Source organism: Melitaea cinxia, chromosome 23 (assembly GCF_905220565.1).
Source record: "Melitaea cinxia chromosome 23, ilMelCinx1.1, whole genome shotgun sequence".
NCBI classification, from domain to species: domain Eukaryota; kingdom Metazoa; phylum Arthropoda; class Insecta; order Lepidoptera; family Nymphalidae; genus Melitaea; species Melitaea cinxia.
The window spans coordinates 2502633-2526600 of record NC_059416.1 but is presented as its reverse complement, the minus strand read 5'-3'; the positions used below and the strand labels follow the sequence as shown (position 1 = coordinate 2526600).

Below are 23968 nucleotides of genomic sequence, written 5' to 3'. Positions count from 1 at the left end.
ACAGCGACGGAATAATGGCGGACGGAATAAGTTATCGAACAAAATACATATATATTATAATTAACGAAAATATTATAATTAATGTAAATGAATTTTGTAAACATTTTTAATATTGAACGATGCCCCCGTTAGGTTGAAATTTTTTGTATGATCTAATATTCGGTTCTAAGCAACAGCGTCGAAGACGCAGAGTCGATCACCGCTGGAACGGTCGATTTTTGATATGATATTAAAAATGTTTAGAATTCCCTCATGTGTGGGTAACACAAAAATAAATAATACGAAATTTTGTAAATTCAAACCTTGAATTTCTATATAAAATACTAAGAAAGTTTTTCCCCAACCTGATATTACAGCATCATACATATAAAAGTTTTTTAAGCACACTCAAACCCAAGATTAATCAGATATTTAATAATAAAAAAGATAAAGCTTTATTTGTGATATACACACGGTGCCGTCTTAGCACATGTCGGAGCCTTTGGGCACACACTTTAAAAAGTTTATCCAAACATAGGTAAAACTTTTTTTAATGAAAAAAATAAAGTAATAGAATTAGTACTTTTATAATTGTATTTATCGTATATTAAAGTTAAACCGAATTTTCTATTTTCTGAAAGATTACAACACTGGGTTAAGTTTTTATCTTAACTCAATATATAAGTTGTAAAATTCACTAAGGAAAGTGAAAACGAAAATTAAATTGGAGAATTTACTTTGGAACCCTCGTAAAGCCCAGTGTGCCCTTATGATAAGAGTTGGAATGTACACACCAATTACACACAATTAAATACAAAAAGGACAAATGACAATAGAAACACAAATCCACAGATATGTCAAACTCTGTATAGTTATAATTTTTTCGCTGATGTGAAACATGTCTCGAAGGCCTATTTTACCTCTTGCTGGTAAAGCTCATCGATAATTTATCTACAAGATAAACTTTACCGGCAACCAGTGTAACAGGCCAATATCTTGGTTCTTCTCTACTAAATCATTATTCCATGGCACTGGTGGATTAACACTAAAATATAACTAATTAGTAATAAATAATCAAATTAAACGATCATTGTGTAAGTGCATCTGTAGCCTGTTTGGTATTTTATTATGTTTAACATATATACAGATATGATCCGACATACATATATATTTCAAAAACAGGCAACTTAATGTTTATATTTTATGTAACAGTTGACTATTATATATATATAATATACAAGAATAAAGTAAATATTGATTTGATTTAAAAAAACAAAATTTTTTTCCTATATAATATATATTTCCTTGCCTTATTTTCTTTGCACAAAAGAGATTGCTATTTTAGCAAGAAGTTGATATATCTTTATGTATTAACTTACTGCTAAAATTGATTCATTGTCACTTTTTTGAATAACTAATGGTCAGTTTCAATATTCCATCCAACCCTGAATTTGTTTACAAATTTGTATCCAAAGGTACATAGATTATTGAAAACGGCCCTAAGAGTAGCACTATTATTATTAACTGTTTTTTCATTATTATAAATAATATTATAAGACTTATACAGACTATGATAATCTTAAAACAAATTGTTTTTTCCTGATAAGATTGCTCATGTTTTGTTTACACTTAATCCTAATCTAGAGATTTCAATCCTACCAGCTGTGTCAGATAATATACGGGAGTGCGTGTGTTTCTTAAATAATAACCGTTGTACTTCAAAGTTATTCAATTAAAGATGGCGAGATGACGGAAGAGAAGTGCATATTCTAACCAACTAAATTTACAAAATGTTAAGAAAGTTAACAAGAAATATGAGAGAAATTTAATAATAATGGGTTTGGGATCTTAGATCAAAAGACTTATGTAAAATCAATATTTGTGGATCACAATTAAGATGCACAAAAAGATAAATTTTAAAGACACTAACTGTTCTAGGAATCTAAAGAATTGAAAGGAGTGTCGCACATGGTAAACACTTCGCAGATGTTACTACCTAGGATTAAATAATTAAATATTGGTTCAACTAAATTTGGCAGCATTTTTTGTTATAATTGTATTTTAAGCTGGTACATGTAGAAACTGGTATTTGTTATCTAGATTTAATCATAATAACAATTGGGTATGCTGGAAGAATTCTCTTAGAAGATAAGCACATCCATTATAAGTGGGTCTTAATGACAAAGATAGACAAACTTCTTAGCATTCCATGGATTCATCGTGCTGGTGCCGGGTCCATCGTGTGGCAAAGGGAGAAACTTAGAGCAGGTCCCTGAACTTGCAACCTACTTCTACTGCGTATAAAATAACCAAATAGCCATTTTTGTTAAATTCATTTGTTGGATCGTAATATTTATTTAATTTTGTTGTGTGGTCTTTAGGAATGTTGGTTTCCCACGGTACAGTGAGCTCTACTGGTATGATATGTTTAATGTGTCTAGAAAAGCGGAATATATCAGGTCTGGATGATGAAACACCAACATCCTCTGGGGTTTTATAGTTTCCATTGAAATAGTCTTTAATTAAATTATAAAATTATGTAAGTATAATAATTGTTAAAATAAATAAACAATTGTTTATGTAATGTTTTGCTATGTTATTGTTTCTTTTTTTTTTCACACTTTGTTGTTCAATGACCATGAATAATAGTTTTACTACGGTATTACAGCGTTCATCGTACTACAACTATTAGACACACCAACGTTTATTACAGTTACATTCACAGATGGTCCGAATATTGTATCAAGAATGTAAACAATAATTTAATTAAATAAGTCGTAAATAACACTTCACAGCTGATTACGGTCAGCTATGACTAATGTCCGATGTGCCGCCAGCCGTTAAAGTTTTATTTACCTTTTGGCAGCAGATAGCCACGCTATTACGTGCATCCGCGCAACTCGTCCGATCAACTTTATTAATATATATTAAATTGACCGATTACTGGGTCATTCAACTATCCCTGTTTACAAATCGCACGGTAAACAAAAATCACGCACGATTTCATGTTTCCGCCACGAAGCCCGGGAGTCAGTCGCTCATGAATAATTCGCGAGACTAATTTAAATTGTAAATCGAAACGTACCCTCTCTGGCTTTCAAGTAGACAGTGTTGGCTACGATATTTTCTAATTCCATCAGTTCCAGTGTGGCGGATTTTAAAGTAGACCCTCCGAAAAGCTGGTATCCGCCGTTGCGGCCGATCTGCCGCCTTCGCCGCGTGCAGAAAGCCGCCCATCAATGAATAACGCGCGATCTTACACAGAACTGAACACTGCACAACATCAGATTAGTCACTCGCTAGTAAACACTGATAAACAGCCGCGGGAAAAGCACAATCCTCGGAACGGAGACACGCAAACGAACACGAATTACGATCTCTCACAGGGGTGTGACTGGCCGTAACACAGGGCGCATTTCAATTTATCACTAGCGAATAAATTATTTTTCCTCGTTTAAGTAATGAGATCAAAATAAGCCGGTCGGTTTCTTTCAGTTCTCTGTTAGGCAGAACACGCCCTGGGATCGTATAGTTATTGACGACGGATAGCAATACGCTACAAATGACCACAACCGCAAAGTGTGTACGGTACAATTCCAGTTGCCATAATATAATTTTATAGGCTACTATGGTAAAAAGAGATATTACAATTGTGCTTAAAAATTACAACTACCATTTTGATTTGTTAAACTTTTAAAGTCCTCGGATTGAAAAGTTTCATTATTTGTGTACAGATTATTAGTAATAAGATTCAATCATCAATCATTACAGCCTATACAGTCCACTGCTGGACAAAGCCCTCCACAAGTTTACGCCAAAAATAACGTGAACTCATGTGTTTTGCCCATAGTCACCACGCTGGGCAGGCGGGTTGGTGACCGCAGTTCTGGCTTTGTCGCACCGAAGACGCTGCTGACCGTCTTCGGCCTGTGTATTTCAAAGCCAGCAGTTGGATGGTTATACCGCCATCGGTCGGCTTCTTAAGTTCCAAGATGGTTGTGGAACCTTGTTATCCCTTAGTCGCCTCTTACGACACCCACGGGAAGAGAGGGGGTGGCTAAATTCTTTAGTGCCGTAGCCACACAGCACAGTAATAAGATTATTTACGAACAATTAATAGTATTGTTACGAACACACAAAGGAAGTAGCGCTATCTAGCGGCAACCATTGAAACCACACAAAGAGACCGCATGAAACTCTCTACTGTATACTAGATGCGCGTATAGCGTTAGAGGAACTACTGTGGAACTATGTAGAAGTATAGTCTCGAAAACCGGGTACATGCGCGAACTTTCCAGAATGGTCTGGGCCTCGTCTCGGCCGATATAAATAGCCGCAGGTAGGCGAGTGAGTTCAGTTTGAGCGATCTTCGAGACGACTTCAAAAGTGAAAACTAGTAATCAAGAGTGGTACCAGCGAAACCTACGACCTTGGCTACGACTTAGGACATCGTTAGTGCTTAGTGTTTGAACCTAGTGCTTTGTGTTGGATCTAGTGCTAGTGAATAAAGTCTCCTAAAAAGTCAGCAGGTCTTTATCTTCAAATCCTTCGAACCCTAGCACGTAACAGTATGTAATGGTGTAAATATTTCGTAAGATTACTGTAATGTTGTCACAGGGTTTTGATTATAATATATAATAAATTGATAATTCACATTAATATAATATAATTTTTTTTTTATGTAAAATGTAATTATTCTAAAATTATTATAACTATCTAATATACATTATTATTTTATAATTTGTTAAAATGTTAGATTTTAATTATTTTTAAGTTTATAATTTAGGACAATTAGCCTTTTAGTCCTTTAAGTAAAAAGCTTTTTATTTTAGCAATTTAAAACTTTAACCCCTGGCTAAACTTGAAACTTTTTACCCTGGCTTAAAAACCTATTCATATATATATGAATATCAAATAAAATCTTATTATCACTTGCATCGCTGAACAGAAAGACATTATGAAAAAACGTATAGTGTTAAATTAAATATTACATTAAACATACATTACAATAACATTTTAACAACGAAATTATTTTTTTTTTGTATAATCTACTTGTAATGTCAACATACTTAAAAAAAATTGCAGTAATCCCTATAATTATATTTTTTTACTTATTTCACAAGGCTAATATATCTAAATTGGTACGAGTTTATTTTATATGGCAATAATACACTTGTCAATTTATTACAATTTAGCCAACTTAACGAAGAACTTCGTTTTTAAACTTACGCGTATTCAACAATTTTTAATTAATTACCCTGAGTTCAGTATATACAGTCAAAATAACTAATCTAACATAATAATAGTTTTAAACGTTATAGACTTTAAAATATCAAGTCTATTGTATAAAAAAATATTTTCTCTTAATTGACCATTTAAAAATCAACTGTCAATTGTCAAAACTCAGCTGGTTCCGAATATTTTGATTGTACAGCGGCATGCTTAACACATGTTTCTAAAAACCATTATCAGTATATGACAATGAGCGATAGTAATTATAACTAAATTTAAAAATGAGTTCGAATCCTTGCAATGTTTGTGGTTGTACAGACTTAAATCTCGTGGATGGTTATTATTACTGCGTGGAGTGTGGAACGCAAGATATTAATGTTAGAGAAACGGTTGTGGATCACAAAGTCTTCGCTGATGGAACCTTCGCTCACACCTCAACTAAGAAGTTGACTACTACTGTCTTGCAAGATGCAAATGAGAGTATGATATCTTATTTAAAAATACTGAAATATCTAGTTAAAAGTGCTATTCATTAACATAACTTTTCAATTTCTTTGTATATATCTTATGAAAGAAGGAGTATATCTGGCTATTTGTACATAACCGGCCTCTAATTTATGGGAGGTTAAATTTTTGTTATTTCTGACTCTACCTTAACTCAGGTGCTGCGGGAAGTGCACTCATGCTCCGTTCCACTTTCACACGTTATTTTCGAACAAATGTACGTAAAAACGATCTCTACTGCAAGATCAACATACGATACGAATTGACCTTTAACGACTGACAAATAGACACATTTAAACAAAATAACGTGTCAGACATAATATTCTAATAAAATTAGTAACATTGCGTGCTAGAATAAAGGTATAGAAATTCGAAAAATACCCAAAACCGAATTGGAGCACCCCACTGTCCACGTGGTCTTGGTCTGCCCTACCCCTAGAGTGTTTTTTTTAAGTTGGAGACGTGGAGGGACTTCCTGCAGCGCTGGAGCCAAGCGTTATTGACAAAGGTGGTAGGTTAATTTTTTCTGATTTAAAAATTTAACCTCAAAACTAACCACGATATGTTTGTAACTAAAAAACTTGCGAAACCTTTAGCTATTACTAAAAATTATACTTTTACCTCTGAGGTGTACACACATATTTGTTTAGAAAGATGGTTAAATTTTTTTTTATTAAAATATGTTGAACAAGTAGAGTGGAGTAAGTTGGAATAAGATTTATTGGACTATTTCTTATGTTTAAAAAAAAGAGAAGATCGTTATATAATTTTTTGTTAATTGAATATCAAAAATAGAATTTTATTGTTTTAATTATTTTGTATACATTTATAAAATTGTTTATACATATCATTGTATTTTTTAAAAGATTTTATCTAAGCAATATTGAAACATACTATTTTTTTTTTAATAAAAATATCCAAATAATACTAAAAATGCTAAAGTTTTTGATAGATGGACGAGGTGGAAAAAAAGGTGCTTGTTACCCTTTCACGCAATACTGCTCACAGATTTTAATGAAACTTAATATGTAGATAGCTAGTGATAGATAAAACATAGGCTACTTTTTGTTCTGACTGGACTTCCACAGGATTGGAAATCACACTGATAAAACACTGAGGAGCATTTAATATTAAGATACTTTATAAATTTACTTTTATTCATTTACAGTGAGCGGTGAATGGAACAAATGGCACGCATTTAATTTTATACTAGCCAGTTTGACGGATGAGTTGATAAACCTCGGAGCTAAACCGAGTGTAAGGACAGGTGTGCTGTGGATTTGGACAAAATACATCAAAATGTTTCAAATTAAGGATCATGATAAGTATGTAAAAAAATTTGATATACAATTAAAATGAAGAATAGGATATTACTAGCTGTGCCCGGTTGTTTCAACCTCATTAATTTGAGAAAAAAATTTATACAAATATTGTATAACCTTCTTCGGAAAATGGACTACTCAAATAAAAAGAATTCGAGATTAGTACATTTAAATGAACAAAGAAAAACCAAAATTCATCTATATAATATTAATATAGATTATAATTTGATGATATATTCCACTTTACAATTAAATTGTAATATGAGTAGAGTGAGAAAGCTTAAAACATTACAAATTTTTTATCATTTTTATTATAATTATTTATTTATTCAGACAGGCAATTGGATAACTGAAGTTCCTGTATCCAACGACATCTATTAGTATTTAGAACACAAATATTTTATTTTTCATAAATGCATCAAATTTGTTCTTTAATTGGTTTATGTTTTTTGCTGTCACTATTTCCTCTGGTAGCTTATTCCACATCTTTACCTCTCTATTGCTGAAGAAGTGCTTTTGCTGGCTATAATACATCTTGTGAAAACAAGATAATTATTATTATTTAGATTAACTTAAGTATAACATATATTCTTCTGTAAATAAATACATAACAAATCGAAGTAATTATTTGTTCACATGACGTGTTGGTAGCAAATGTCTTTTTCATACCAACGCAAATATCACCCAAAATAATGATTGTTAGAATTTTTGTCCGTTTGTCTGTGCGTTTGTGCACGCTAATCTCAGAAGCGGCTTATACGATTTAGATGTGGTTTTCACTAATTTATTGCGGTAAGCTTCACTTAACATTACGTGTATGTTTCATGTCAATCGGTTTATAAATCAAAACGTTATGACAGTTTAAAGAATCACGTTAAACATGTAAATAACTAAACGACGGTGTTTAAAAGATATACGTATCTAAAAAATGCTGTACAAACTCACTATTCCGCGCGGACGAAGTCGCGGGCACAGCTAGTTTACAATATATTCTGTACATACTGTTATATATGTAGTGTAAGACTTAAAAACATGCATGATTATTTTACGTAGGTACACGCACCACTCAGCGCCGAGCGTAAATGAGCTTTGATCGATATCTATTTTTAGATTTAGGGTGAGGCCAAACAAATGCTATTTTGTGAGTTGTAAGCCGCAGAAATTTAACATTATTATAAATTAATATTTAAATGTGACTCTTTAATAATATGTAATACTATTTAATTATTTATCCGAGCGTTCGCTAGCAAAATACGTGTCGGTGTTTTTATTTTGTAAAAAAGGGCTATTCGCGCCATTTACGACCTTAGAGCTCGAATCTCGCAGTCTGTACAGGTGTTTTTCAAAATGTAGGCAATAAAAATTGATAAAAACAATTGCTTCGCAATATATTTATAACAATATTATGTATATTTACCAGAATATTCATTGTTTTCAAATAAATAGCAATAATCGCAGTGTAAATACGAGAAGGAATAACAAAATTGTAACACAAGTTTCCGACTGCGCAAAGTAAACGTCTCCTTTGTGGGTTATGGTATTCGCATGTTTAATAAAATTCCACAAGCAATTTTGGAATTTTCTTAACAGTATTCAGTGCAGGATTACATATTAGTTGATAAAGATAGGTATGTGGATTTAGTGACACTGTATTTCATGTAAGATATTACTAATTTTGTACTAAAAAACACTTTATATATTATTTTCAAAAGAGTAAGACTACATTCAGAATCGGTGGTAGCTTTACTTATACAAAAATAATAAATACTTAAAAAATTTAATTTGTAAAATGATGATTCGAAAGTGCTCTTGGGCCTGTTTAAATAAAGTTATTTTTGATTTTGATTATTTTTGAATTTTGATTTTGAATCTTTACCTGACTGACGCCTGACGCTTTTCTTGGTCCCCTCGCCCTCCGCGAATGCGATTCAGTCGGATTATGCGTGTGAGATGGCGCACAATTCATTTTGCGTCGCCGTGTGGCACGAACTGGCCTTTTGTATAAACCGAATGCAGCAGAAATTACGCGACCGAAATCACACGACTCACAAATCTCAAAATTACGCTTGTTTGTCCTCACCCTTAACTAATCAAATTAATATTTAACTAATTTACAATTTTCTTTTCAGTGCTAATAGTCAATTTATCGATGAATCTTCAAATGAAAGCAGAAACAAAAATGACGATGACAATACTGATGATAGTGACAATGAAAACAATAAACCAACCTCTAAGAAGTCACGAAAGAACAAAACTAATAAAGCAGACAAATTCAAACGTGACATTAAAATCGTGACCAAAGGGACTTTGCTAACTATATTATATTTAGCGCTTAACTTAGACAAAAGTGAGATACAACTGTCTCATTTGATGAGGTTTATAAAAGAGGGTAGATTGAGTTTGTATAACTGTACAAAGTTTGTACCAAAAGAGATTAACACGAAATCGATTCCGCATTGGAAGAATTTTGTTCGCTGTCAAAATGAATACACGCCTAAGATTATCCGTACGTTAGCTATGACCTTTTTTAAGCGACTAGATTTAGGTCTCCCTATATTACCTGATCTGAATAAAATGATTTCTAATTATGTGAAGGAACTGTGTTTACCAAATGAATTTAAAAGTTTAGTCTTTTCGCTAATGAATCTCGTACCATGCGATTTTTTGGACTTAGATACGCGGACTAAGAAATCTCTGCTACGTATTCCCGATTACGAGGGTGTGTGCATGTCTTATGTTATTGTAGCTCTAAAGATGTGCTTCGGTTTAGATTCTGAATATGAATTAAAAGTATCAGATCAAGTTGATAGGATTAATAATGAAGAAAATTATTCGAAATCATATAAACTTGGATCATATTCAGATCCAACTGACAGGTTGTTCTCATTCCGAGACTGGTATAAATTTATACTATTTAGAAAAACAATATTATGTAAATATTATTTACCTATGGCAAGACTTTACAAGCAGCCAGTTGACGATTGTATTTTAATGGAACATCTCAAGGAAAGAAAAACTAGAACAATAAAACTGAGCGATAACGTTACTATGGACATTTTAAATAAAATTACAGTTGAATCGAATACGTCAGTCATATCTAAACATGAATTTCCCACCACTTTTACTCCTATGTCTTCGTATACAGATGTTATATTGCAATATTTACAAGATCCAGATTTAAGCCTACTTCTAAGCGAAGATTTCTCTCAGTATTCACTCAAATATGCCATAAACGAATTGAAACTACCTGATAACTATGAAAATACTGATAATATTATACAAGGAGTAAGTGAAAACAATAAATGTATAAATCCTATCATAGTAGGTACCTTAAAATCTTCGAAAGGTAACACGACAATGGTGTTTGTTAGGAATTTTGAAAATAAACATTGGCTTACAACTAAGCCGCCTACAGCAGACCACGTCATTAAAACAAATGTAAATAAATCTAATAGTGATAAAGAGAGTGATCATGGATACGATTCCAATACGGAAAGCACGCCAGTTGACAATGATGAGACTTTAACAACAGTTGGAGACGAAACCTTAAAAGAAGACTCTGAAAAGAAGGAAGAAAAGGTTTTTGAGAAAATTGACGAAGAATACGAAGGAATATGTATATTTGACGATGATTTTGATCACCTAGATAACTTTCAAGAAGATAAGAAAAAGGATAACATTACAGAAACTAATAGTTTGACTGAATTCCATAATGACTATGGAAATAACTTTGAAGATAGTAAACTAAATTTTAATGGAGATTCTATAAACACGGAAGAAGTGTTCAATCCAGCAACATTTGACAGAGAATCAACCATAAAGAAATTATTAGAAATGGCTTGCACGAAATATAAAATTCAAATGCCTAAAGAGAGAGAATCACGTGGCTCATTTAAAAGAAAAAATAATGAAGGAAATGGAGTAGGCCCAAGTGAAAACAAAAGAAAGAAAGGCAACGTAGAATCAACGAAAAATGAAACCCAAACTACTATCACAGATATTTTAAAATCGTATTATACCAGCTTAGAAAATGATGTGTTGCACAAAGTATCTGAAGAAATAAAAATGGTAATAAACAATCAAAAAAATCAAGAAATTGTGAATGATAATATTGAAAATAATGACATAGAAATGTCCAATTTAGATAATGGTTATAGAAATCATGAAGATTTCAATAATGAAGATGTAATTAATGATAAAAGTGCATCAATGATTAGTAGCATTCGTCCAAATTTAACAACCAACAGTACCAACTCTGATGCAAGTGAAGATGACACAGAAGATTTAGTAACACAAAGCAATCCAAAATTTAATTCAACAACACATGATATTGAACAACTTTATGTGAAATTGGGTGATGGTACAGATTTTAGTTACAGTGTTAACTATGAGGCCGATCCAGAACTGGACGAAATAATTGAAAAATCGATAGAAAATTTCGCAAATAAGAAGGTAAAAGAAAATACTGAATCGATAGATGCAAATAGTGATTACGATTCTGAAGACGATATTCCACTTATAGAAATAGCAAACGAAAAAGTGTCATTGCGAGAAAAAATGAATAGATCGAAGATAAAGTATAATTTTTTGGTCAGTAATCGACATATACAGAAATTTAATTATTGGATGAGGCATTACAGGTGTCAAGCGGTGACACGCAATCTTGATATGCACGAAAAGTTTGATATTGAAATAACAGAAAACTGTCCAAAGAGCTTTGTTTTTGTTATACGGGAATGCGCTGCTATATTAGATTGTTCCACGTTTACGCTTTATAAGTGTATGCAGAACTTAGAAGAAACTTTGATGCGTTTTTGTGATTGATCTAACTATTTTTTTTTTGTTTTTAGTATTTATTTATTTTTTTTTTTATTTATTTATTTAAGGTGAATTTACAGTTATGATAATACACAATTATAGTTTATACATATTAGAAAATTAAAGAAACCAATTACAAATTCACACAGATAGAAAGTATTTATATAATTGTCCAAAAAATGATATTCATTAATCATATAATGATTTATTATTACGTCATTTTAAATATTAGTTATTTTGTGATATATTTTTAATTTATGATATTATGAAGTAACGGTCCTTTTAGATTTCACTAAGAATTTAACGTTTTGTGAAAGCTTTTTATTTTGTTTACATACGTTTAAATTTCAATTTCTTAGTTAGCTAATATTTCTTTGTTCATACATAACCTACTGCGTCACTTTTTTAATAATATGAAGATTTTTAAGCAGCTGGTTTTTCCTTAGTTTTGACAGAGAACATACATGAAACATACAATGAAACAACTACTTCGGATTTTATCGCAGTTTATTAATATTTTTTGCCCGACGTTTCGGATACGTTACAGCAACTATGGTCACGGGAGCCCTCCCGTGGGTATGGTTGCTGTAAAGTAGTGGCTCGGGCAGTTAGGTCTAACTTGGGTTGCAATAAGTAAAGCGCTTGCGTAAGTGTCACCTCAGTCAGATTAAAGTTAACACCTACCAGGGTCATTCCATAACATCAGATATTTTTTTAAAGATTGGATCAGTCGTATGTAACTCGATGTACTAGTCGTCATATTATATATGTTTTTTTTTTTTTTAATTTGAATGTGGCTTTTTTTAAATGAAGGCCGTTTTGAGCGGTTACAGTTTCCTGACTCGTTATGACTATCCTATATCATATTTTGGTAAAAAGTCATGATAATATAGTAATTTTTGTAACGATAATCATAATAGCTTTTATTAATGAATCACAAAAACTTAAGTCGATTGGACAGTGTATTCCATATTTTACTACACCTTTTGTTTAATACAATGTTTAAGTTTAAATATTTGTTTAAAATGTTATTTCGAATATGTGAAAAATATATTTATTTATTTAAAAAAATAATTGTGTTTGCTAGCAAACGAAAAAAACCGACTTCAGTTACATCGACAAGTAATACAACGAAAGTAGACGAAAAAAATGAAAAAAACGACTAACAACAACTAGTCGTCACTACGATTTTCGAAGTTTCCCCTCGATTTCTTTGAGATGTTATCATCAGATCCTGGTTTCCTTATCATAGCCTTTGGGGTAGACCCTTGGGATATCCCAAATGGGTTGTCTGGAAGAAATGGCTAATTAGCCATAAGTCCGCCCATTGTACTGTCTGTGATTATGCTTTGTTTGTAATATATTTGTGGTGTACAATAAAGTATAAAATAAAATAAAATAAATATCCCTTTCCACCAAAAAAAGAACAATAAAATCGGTTCATAAACGACGAAGTTATCCGCGAACACACATAAAAATATATATCTAGGTATTAGGGTAGTAAGGGTTTTTTGAAGTCTGTTAAAAAGTGTTTTCTTTGATTTACAAAATAACATAAAAATACATCATTTAATTTCAAGCAGTAGACCAATTGTTAGATTTGAAGAAAAAGGATTACCTGCTTTTTTTTTAAATAATATATAGGTAGCCTCTTAACCAAATAGTTAACATTTGAAAAAAAAATGTCATTTAACGGTTCTAATTTTAAAAAACAATTTGTCCAATCAACATTGAAAGTTGACCATTTTGGTTACGTAACGCATACTGTAATCGAAAATGCTCGCAAAAAAAATTATAAATATAGTCCGTAGAGCAACAATCACGCCGCACTCGCTTTCGAAAAGAAAGTTTGCGCAAGTCGGCATAGCAATATCTACTCCTCCAAGGATTCCGTGCTCGTACGGGGTAAGTCAGAAGTATTCAATTTATACAATGACTACCAGCTAAGGATGACAAACAATTGTAAGCCCATTTGGTAGTAAACGGTTGTCGTAGCCTGTCTGCTATACCAAAAGTATCGCAAGCGTGCTGCCGACCCTCACCAGGATCTCTGCCTCTCTTACTCATCAAAGAAACAACACTACTTAGACCAATATTATTTAGCTTTCATCTTCTGTAAGGTTGAGATGCTTCTCCAATCGAATTGCTCAAATTTTGTACAAGATATTTCCTGTTGTGCTCTATTTTAGTTAACCCTTATCTGGTATGTTATTAATTTATTTATATGTAGTAGAAGATCCTAACTAGAAGCGGCCTTTATCCGTCTGTTTAATGGATAAAAATTATTAAATATTTAATTCAGTTTAACTTAGTTATGTTAAATATAAATCGCGAACGGGTTGGCTTAAAAATTCCTACCCAGACTATCAAATAATATAATCATGTATAAATTTCTTGCTCAAAGTATGGCGCATCCCGGCTGATGTAGTACCTCGAACTTACAGAAGATTACAGCTAAATAATACTTACTAATAATACTTTCAAGCGGTGTTGTGTTCCTGTTGGTAAGGTGACCAGAGCTCCTGCGGGGGAATTGGGAGTAGGGTTGGCAACACGCTAGCAATGCTTCTGGTGTTGCAGATGTCTAGATATAAGCTACGGTAATCACTTACCATCCTTCGAGCCGTACGCTTGTTTGCTGACCTAGTTATATATGAAAAAGGCATGGTGCTAGAGGATGGGACGTATAAATAAAAGCTTTTGACCTCCAGAATTCCTGAACCTACTTAAATGTAACTTCTGTAAATGTGTTTACTCTTACAGGAGAAAGTACTACACGTCATGTTCATGTACTGCGTTTGGATCTTTCCAATGGCCTATTTTTTAACGCAGCTTAAAGTTTGGCGCAGAGAATATATTCAAGGATAGAAGAAATAAAAATACAATTAAATAAATTATTCAAATATTTATTTTTATTTGTCTGCTTTCTTAAATAAATAAAAATAAAATGATTATAATGCTATTACAACAATAATTAAGAACGCAATAATTGTTAGTGCAGAAAATAAATAACTATAAGACTCGTAAAAAGTCTACCTACGTAGAATTTGATGCTAAACTTTATTGTTTAACCTAAACTGACGGATAATCCATACAAATTATAGGTTGAATGTGAAGCGTTTATAATTTCCAATTATTTTGTACCGTACAATAATCATTCCAGCCTATTGCAGTCCACTGCTGGACATAGGCCTCCACAAGTTCGCGCCAAAAATGCGTGAACTCATGTGTGTTGCCCATAGTCGCCACGCTGAGCAGGCGGGTTGGTGACCGCAGGGCTGGCTTTGTCGCACCTAAGACGCTGCTGTCCGTCCTCGGTCTGTGTGTTTCAAAGCCAACGGTTAGATGGTTATCGATGATGGTTAGAGAAGAGAGGGCGTGGCTATATTCTTTGGTGCCGTAGTCACATAGCAAACCGTACAATAATATAAATCATTAATTTTACAATTTATTACTGTTTAAATTTACTAAATAAAAAGTGTTAAGATTACTAAATAAGTTGCAGCATATCATTTACATGTAAGTGGATGGTTTTTACAAATAAATACTTTAGGGAGATTTTCAAATAAATGGGGCAAGGTTTATGTGTTTTAGGGATTTCTGAAAGTTGATACCCTTTGATTTTTCTGATGATTTCACACTTAAAATCCCAAATTATGATCTAAGATCCGATCCTAAGTCGATCTTCAATCTCTTAACAGATTTAGGGATCTTTCTTAACAAATTTAGGGAAAAGTTTTTTCAAGAGTTGGCAGCACGGCAAGATCGTGGTTGGCAACACTGATGGCATTTAACTCTGCTCTGACAAATGTCAGAGCAGAGCTTGACAGTACGTGTTAAGAGGCGATATTTCGTATTTGTTTATATTGTTTAAAACTAAATGAAAGTAAACATATTTTGATATTAAAATGAAGGAATCTAAACAAACTCAGACACCTATAGAAGATTTAGCAGAATTGAGAAGCTACTTTGCGAGTCATAACGTAGTACGAGAATATATAGCCCATAGCTCCAAGGTCCACTCTGTTGGCTGGTCTTGCGATGGTAGGAAGTTAGCATCGGGTTCATTCGACAAAAGTGTCGCTATTTTCAATCTGGAGAGGAATAGATTGGTAAGAAGTAACAGTTTTGCCTATTATTTATCAACTAAAACAATTGTAGGTTATGTAGTTGTACGAAAATAAACACGTAAATAAATATCGAAAAAAAGCAATTATAATTTCCGCAGTGTAATTAAATAAGTTTATAATTGCTGTTTTATGATAGCTATGAGCTAGCCTTTAGATTAAAGGCCGTCATTTTGAGGTTAGCTAGGTTAAGGTTTTTTTTTTGTAACGAAATTATGCTGATAAACGGTCAAATTTTGAGCTTAGATCATACGACGGCCCTTAATCTAAAGACTCACCAAGCTATGTGATAGTTTTTTCTCTTTGTTGATAATAATCACTACAGACTAAATGTTGTTACGTTAATGTGGTAGTTAGTACAACAGCCAATTGTTGTAATTACTTTGTCAATGCGCGATCAACTCACGTAACTGTTAAGGATTTATAAATTAATTTGCAATTAAAAATTGTATTTTAAGAGATTAGTATTACTGATGTAGGATACAGCAGAAAAAATATTGTCCTCAAAATCTGCAGCAATCGACTGGGGAAGGACCTTTAATTTACACATCACAGCTAAATAACTACTCTCAAGTAGTTTTGACTTCCTGTAGAAAGTTAGGTGGCTAGAGCTCCAGGGAAGGGTCAGGGATAGGGTCAGCAAAGTATAAATATAAATATCTACACAATTCACACACGGTCGTCTGTCCCTAAAGTAAGCAACTTAATGCTTGTGTTATAGGTAACAGCTGACTGGTATAGCTACACTTTTTTTTTCGATAATCATACTTATAAATAATACATATATAAATAAATATTTATATTACACCCAGACTTGAGGTGGGAATTGAACCCACAACCCTCAGAGCAGAAAGCAGGGTCACTACAAACTGCGCTAACGGGCTAGTCATTGAAGTGCGGATGCAAAGCTCCTGATGTTGCCGGTGTCCATAGTCTTTGGTATTTACTTTCCATCAGTTGGACTGTAGGCTTGTTTGGTACCTTTATAGTAAAAAAAAATATCTAACAAAATCTTAGCTAAAACACATATTATATGTATCACTAATCAAGATATAATAATAAAATTACAGGTGCAAGACTTTATATTTAAAGGACACACCGGCTCAGTGGACCAACTCTGTTGGCATGCATCACATCCGGATTTATTGAGTACAGCCAGTGGGGATAAATCAGTGAGGATATGGGATACAAGGTACGGTGAATATTTAAGATTGAATAAAATCAAATCAAAAACCTATATCTATTTAAGTAGGCTTAAAAGTATTTTTAAATAGTAACTTTACTATTATAATTTGTAAGCTTTTAAAAACATTAATAACATCATTTTGTGTACCTACTAATAATAATAGTACTATTTTTATACAAAATCCATACATAACCGAGATTTACGATAAAATATTATAACAAGAATGTCGTCCTGTGATGCAAACTGTCAATTTTTTCAGTGTGAGTTTCTTAATTTTTGATTGTCTCCTAAGATTCGTGTGTGTTAGAAGATTCTTCTAAAGAATATTACAAAACTTCAAATAAAATTGCACAAAATGGTCGAGCTATTCACGAGTTTTATTTTAGCTACACATAAAGCGATTCATTTTCATTATACATATAGGCATATGCATGATGGTATTAAATAGAATAGATGTACTTCTGTACTGTTGTAGGTCACACAAATGTGCCGCAGCAATTTCAACCAAAGGCGAGAACATAAACATAGCCTGGTCGCCCAGCGGGGCCACTATAGCGGTGGGGAACAAGGAGGATCTTGTGTCTTTTATCGACACTCGGAACTACAAAGTGGTTGGTTCACACTATTGTTATTAAAATTAATTATTAATCTGTCTCCCATAACAAAATAATGATCTGGTCCAGTGCATGTATTGCCTATATGGATATGATTTTTTTTTGTCCTTGTCTAATATAGTCTTTTAGTTTTTATCATTAGTTGTTTGAGTTTTTGATAGTTTTTATTTTCATTGCTATGTTGACAACCTCAATTTAATGAATAAATAAAGTCTAGTATTTGTGAAATGATTGCTTTTAGAGAACGTTTATTCTATTTTTGTAAATAAGTGTTTCTGGTGTGTATTATCGTCCTTGTGAGTCATTCCACTGCCTTAATGATGACTAACCTACAAAGTTGTTACCAAACCAATAATTTTTTTTTTTAATGTAAATAGATCAGCAAACAAGCGTACAGCTCACCTAATGGTAAACGATTACCGTAGCATATAAACGCATGCAACACCAGAAATATCACAAGCGTGTTGCCGACCCTATCCTCAATTCCTGCCAGGAGCTCTGGTCACCTTACTCACCAATAGAAACACACTGCTTGAAAGCAGCGTTACAATTTAAATTGTAATATTGTTTATTTTCATTGTACAATATGTGATAAATTTGTCATTGTAGGTAGTCGAAGAGCAATTCAATTTTGAAGTAAACGAAATCTCGTGGAACAGCTCGTCTGATCTTTTCTTCTTGACAAATGGTTTGGGATGTGTGCATATACTTACGTAAGTAATTAATAATTTTTTACTTGTAGATTATTTATAAGTATACTAGCTGACCCGGCAAACAGTGTCTGCCATATGAAAAGTTATACCACTATCATTAAGGGATATAAAAAAAACAGTCTACAATTTTTTCTCAGGCCTACCACACACTAATATTTCATAAAAATTGGTCAAACTGTTTTGGAGGACTTTGATAAAAAAACATTGACACGAGATTTTTGTATCAAAAGAAAAATCTAAAATAACTATTCTAATAGGCTTCAAAAGCATTTCGAATTGTCATTTTACAAATTATAATATTAAAGTGATTATTATATTTCAAAGTAAAGCTACCACCTATGCGGTATGTAGATTCTGCGGAGAAGAATCAGCGAGAAACTCTGTAGTTACTCTTTAGTAGATTTATCAAAATCAAAATTTGTAGTCATATCAGCTGGATTCCAACAATAATAGCTTACTTACCTTAAAACAATAAACAATACTAGCTTGCTTACCTTAAAAACAGACGACCGCGTGTGTATGTTAAAGATATTAATTTTTTTACTAGTCAATATCTTATTTACTCTAATAATAATAAATTTGTCCCCAGATATCCTGGCTTAGATTTACAAACGGTGCTAAAGGCTCACCCCGGCACATGTATATGTATAGAGCACGACCCCACTGGGAGATACTTCGCTACAGGGTCCGCTGACGCTCTCGTTTCACTGTGGGATGTGAATGAATTGGCCTGTTTGAGAGTTTTCTCCAGGTAATTGGATGATATTATTTTAATAATTCGGTCACCAACCCAGCGTGGTGACTATGGGCATATGAGTTCACGCCATTTTTGGCGTGAACTTGTAGAGGCCTATGTCCAGTAGTGGACTGTGAAAGGGTGTTGTGATGATGATGATTTTAATAATTAATTAAAATATTAATTTGTAAAATAACAATAATGTAGGTATTTACTGAGGTAGGGCACAGCAGGAAATTTTCCATCTCAAATTTTGGAGCAGCCACGACTTGGGATGTACCTCGACCTTATTACAGAAGATCACAGCTAAATAATACTGTTTTGAAGCAGTATTGTGTTCCTGTTGATGAGTAAGGTGACCAGAGCTCCTGGGGGGATTGGGGATTGGGTCGGCAACGCGTTTGCGAAGCCTCAGGTGTTGCAGGCGTCTACAAGCTACGGTAACCGCTTAACATCAGGTGAGCCGTATGCTTGTTTGCCGACCTAGTTGATGAAAAAAAAAATTCAAAGGTTAATAAAGTTTTACTGCAAAGTGCCATTAAATTAAATTTATTACATCATTTTAGCTCTATTTTACTATTAAATGAATAATTGTATAATTTAACAGACTGGACTGGCCCGTACGGACCTTATCGTTCAGTTTTGATGGAAGGCTATTGGCCTCGGCAAGTGAGGATCACATCATCGATATTGGTGACACTGAGACAGGTTAGTACAAATTTTTTACCCGCACATGACAAACATTTGTATTGGCCATACAGGTCTCTGCCGTGGTCTGGGTGTTTGTACAGTCATTGTGGGTCTCCCCACCGTGCCTCGGAGAGCACGTTAAGCCGTCGGTCCCGGTTGTTATCACGTACACCTGATAGCGATCGTCAGTCATAGTAGGTAATATATCCGCCAACCCGCATTGGAGCAGCGTGGTAGATTAAGCTCTGATCCTTCTCCTATATTGAGAAACAGGCCCAGCAGTGGGATGATACAAGCTGAATGCAAAAAATAAATAGTATTTTTTTTTTGTATTTTCAGGTGAAAAAGTAGCAGAGATACCAGTACAAGCGGCAACATTCACAGTAGCGTGGCATCCATCAAGATATTTAGTGGCGTTCGCTTGTGAAGATAAAGAGCCCCCGGAAAGGAAACGGGACGCCGGCAACCTCAAGTTGTGGGGACTTAGTAGTAGTTAGTTGGTGAATAATGAACAAGTTAAACATTTATAAATGGATAGTGAAGTGATTTGTGTTTTATGTGCGCCTCGTATATAATATGATTGTGGTAATTTATTTTTAACCAACATCCAAAAAAGGAGGAGGTGTTCAATTCGATTGAATTTTTTACGTATGTTAACTCAGTACTTTTGCTTGGGTGATGATTTTTTTCATCGAAAGGTCATTATGTGATTCCATTAAATTTAATTGAGATCTGAAAAGTATTTTTCGAGTTATATCTAATAATGCGCATTTACTTGACTTGGCTAGTCTCTAGACCAGGGGTTCCCAAACTTATTTTGTCTACTGCCCACTAAAAGAATAAATTATTTTATAGTGCCCCCTTTGAACAATCTTTTAATGAATATTAGTTGATGTTCACAAGTTGTAGTCGAGAGTCCTTATAGATTAAATGACAAATCGCCCCCCAAGCCTCTACACAGCGCCACCATTTTTTTCTAGGTCTCACTGCCCACAAGTACTGTAGTAGTTTAGTACTGTAGCGCCCACAAGGGGGCGTTATCGCCCACTTTGGGAAACACTGCTCTAGACGGTCGGGCGTCAATTTACGGGGATTTGGGGGGAGGGGGGACTGGGTTATCCTCTTGTACCACTCCCACCATGCGAAACCCCAAGGTTATGTCATCGATCAAAAAGTCGGAACGGAGCTTGGGTGAGCGAGCTTTCGCACGCAAGCGCTATTCTAACCTAAAACTTTAACCATGGATATTTTAAATAATTATTGCTGTGTTATTAATTTACATAGTTATTTAGACAGAAATAATGCATTTGTGCTTAAATTGTTTTTGAACGAAACGCTCTGACGCACCATTTTGTTTGAAAGCGTCTATTTGTCAGTCGTTAAACGTCGGTTCGTATCGTTTGTTGATCTTGCAGTCGAGATCGTTTTTACGTACTCCTGTTCGAAAATAACGAGTGAAAGTTGCGGAACGGAGCATGAGTGTACTTCCCGCAGCGTCGGAGCTAACGTGGAGTCAGACACAGAGCTCGAAGGTATTGTAATAGCTCTAAATTTTTCTAATCTCAAAATTTTAACCATGATATCTCCATAACCATGGGGTTTCGCATGGTGGGAGGGTAACCCCTGGGTTACCAGAGGGTAACATACCGGCGAGAAATTTATGGGGTTGGGGGGAAAAGGGGAGTGGGGGTGGGAGGGTGTGTGCCTTTTTCACCCCCCCAGACAACTATTTTCGTGTAAACCCCGTTGTTACAGAGATATCATGGTTGAAGTTTTGAGGTTCAATTTTTAAATCGGAAAAAATTAACCTACCACCTTTGAGGTTAGAATAACGCTTGGCCAGCTGCCCTCTCTCCGCGCCTCCGGCTTAAAAAAAACGCTAGGGGTAGGGCAGACCAAGACCACGTGGACAGTGGGGTGTTCCGATTCGGTTTTGGGTATTTTTCGAATTTCTATACCTATATTCTAGCACGCAATGTTACTAATTTTATTAGAATATTATGTCTGACGCGGTATTTTGTTTAGAAGTGTCGATTTGTCAGTCGTTAAAGGTCAGTTCGTATCGTATTTTGATCTTGCAGTAAAGATCGTTTTTACGTAAATTTGTTCGAGAATAACGCGTGATAGTCGCAGTACGGAGCATGAGTACACTTACCGCAGCCGGAATTAAGGTAGAGTCAGAAATAACAAAAATTTAACCTCCGATAAAAAAAATCTATCTATATTGTACATAATAGCCCTAGATAACCCTCTCCCCCTAAAACTCCATAAATCGACGCCCGATGGTCTATAGGCTTACCCTTGACTATTTTTTCATCAACCTACGTTGTATTATACCGCATGACTTATCACAGGGTATACCGATTTTGATGATTCTTGTTTCAATCGAAAGCTGATGCTTGCCTCCTGATCCCATTTGAATTTGATCGAGATCCGATGACTAGTTTTTGGGTAATGTTTGATGACGCGCATTTACTTGAATATTTTTTCATCTACCTACTTTGTATTGTTGATGTAATTGATGTCGGTTTTTTTCGTTTACAAGCAAACAACCATTGTAAGTACGATTTTATTTTTGTGTTACCCTCACATTAGGAATTCTAAACATTTTTGAATATCATATCAAAAATTGACCGCTCCAGCGGGGTTCGAACCCGCGTCTCCGACTGACCGTGTCGGCGCTCTAGCCAATTAAGCTATGGAACGATGTACCCGCTAGAGCGAAATTTTTGATATGATGATTTTTATTTTCGGTTTAAGAGAAAATAAAAATTTTTTTAAAAAAAGTTTCTAATGTGTCATCGATGTTATAAAATATACAAACATTACATATTACATAAAGTATAAATAATACATGTCAAATACTATTTTCTACTTTAATTTAATTTGTTTTGAAATATATTACAAATTCAATTTTTTGGTTTCGCTGTTAAACAAATTCCTTAATACACTCAAAATTTGTATTTCTCATGTATAACTAGACATCAATTGATTAAAATAAAATAAAATAATTTTAATTAAGAGCTTTTTATTTGTCTCAAAATATATGTACAGACTTGGTCATGTCAAAGGCGGAATTGGCAACGACCTTGCTCTTTATGAAGTCTTGAGTGTCATATTCATATATGTATATTTAAATTATTAATATTAGTTAGCAATAGTAAGAAATAACCAACAGTAGATACAGAAAAGTCATTTCAGGAAATGATTTATGTACAAGAGGAAAATTAACAAAAATAATTGATACAAAGTGTTGTTTACGTAATTTTGTAACATAGCTTGGAAGCCAATTTGTAGTTACCTATTTTTGCATAAAAATTTCTGTTGTAAATACAGTTATTTTTAAAACTAATGTCTTTAAAGATAACTCATGTTAAAAATACAATATAATTGGAGAATTAATAACTTGGAGATAAATTAAATTGACTCTAATTCTAGGTAGAAGAGATTTATCAGGAACTTTTGTGCGATGGATTAACACTTTCGAAAATAAAAAAAAGAATACAACAAAAATCGTCGATCTTTATAATCTTTGTAAAATTGATCACTGAGTTTTTTGAGTAAGTTGTACGTACATATTTGGAATTACTCGCTATTTCCCTTATCCCCTTTCCTTCCCTTGTGATTTTTACATCAATAAAATATGGTTTTAAACTTAAAAGAAAAACTAAAATTTCTCGCATCATCACTAGAAAAAAAGTAAATTATATAATTAGAATTTTTTTTTCATTATATATTTTATGTTCATGTAAGTATCTATCATGTATATATCGTATTTTATATCTACGTAGGTACTGGAAGGGGTAGGTGCAATTTGTTAACTGTTATTTATTAAAGTGAAACTTTATTTCAGACAGTCCAAAGACCCATGCACGTCTTAACCGACCCTGACGATAGGACCACGGCGCTTACCGCCATACACACCACACACAAGACACACCCGCCGGCGAGGGCGAGGTCCCCGTTCTGACTCGCGCGTGCGGACCCGTACGCCGTCTCAGCGCTCCGCACAGCGCCCCCTCCACTCCGACGACGCTCAAACGACGT

The 23968-nt window shown here is 33.8% G+C and overlaps 3 protein-coding genes and 1 long non-coding RNA gene across 4 annotated transcripts in view; 3 read left to right on the top strand and 1 right to left on the bottom strand.

The window, feature by feature from the left end:
* Positions 1-3554, bottom strand: part of LOC123664931 (G protein-coupled receptor kinase 2) — a 98235-nt gene extending 94681 nt beyond the window's left edge. The window contains exon 1 of the mRNA XM_045599299.1: positions 3065-3554. Coding sequence (XP_045455255.1) covers positions 3065-3116 — 52 coding nt within the window. The 5' untranslated portion in view covers positions 3117-3554. The remainder of the gene's footprint in view (positions 1-3064) is intronic.
* Positions 3555-5402: 1848 nt separating this feature from the next.
* LOC123665185 lies at positions 5403-11863 on the top strand. The gene is made up of 3 exons (XM_045599530.1): positions 5403-5691; positions 6884-7040; positions 9167-11863. The coding sequence occupies exons 1-3, from the start codon at positions 5493-5495 to the stop codon at positions 11859-11861; spliced, it is 3051 nt and encodes a 1016-aa protein (XP_045455486.1). The 5' UTR covers positions 5403-5492; the 3' UTR covers positions 11862-11863.
* A 1702-nt stretch (positions 11864-13565) lies between these two features.
* On the top strand, positions 13566-14762 carry LOC123665188. The gene is made up of 2 exons (XR_006744999.1): positions 13566-13760; positions 14619-14762. It is a non-coding gene; the product is annotated as an uncharacterized LOC123665188 (long non-coding RNA).
* Positions 14763-15763: 1001 nt separating this feature from the next.
* On the top strand, positions 15764-20663 carry LOC123665187 (THO complex subunit 3). Its single transcript, XM_045599531.1, has 7 exons — positions 15764-15967; positions 17053-17174; positions 17644-17779; positions 18392-18495; positions 19085-19246; positions 19839-19939; positions 20261-20663. The coding sequence occupies exons 1-7, from the start codon at positions 15764-15766 to the stop codon at positions 20416-20418; spliced, it is 987 nt and encodes a 328-aa protein (XP_045455487.1). The 3' UTR covers positions 20419-20663.
* The last annotated feature ends 3305 nt before the right edge of the window (positions 20664-23968 follow it).

Bases quoted from the DNA above. Each gene is read 5' to 3' on its own strand.
- LOC123665187 (XM_045599531.1), top strand. From the start codon at position 15,764: ATGAAGGAATCTAAACAAACTCAGACACCTATAGAAGATTTAGCAGAA. The intron at 17,175-17,643 runs GTACGGTGAATA...GTACTGTTGTAG, and splicing joins GTGAGGATATGGGATACAAG to GTCACACAAATGTGCCGCAG. The intron at 17,780-18,391 runs GTTGGTTCACAC...TTGTCATTGTAG, and splicing joins ACACTCGGAACTACAAAGTG to GTAGTCGAAGAGCAATTCAA.
- LOC123665185 (XM_045599530.1), top strand. From the start codon at position 5,493: ATGAGTTCGAATCCTTGCAATGTTTGTGGTTGTACAGACTTAAATCTC. The intron at 5,692-6,883 runs GTATGATATCTT...ATTCATTTACAG, and splicing joins CTTGCAAGATGCAAATGAGA to TGAGCGGTGAATGGAACAAA. The intron at 7,041-9,166 runs GTATGTAAAAAA...TTTTCTTTTCAG, and splicing joins CAAATTAAGGATCATGATAA to TGCTAATAGTCAATTTATCG.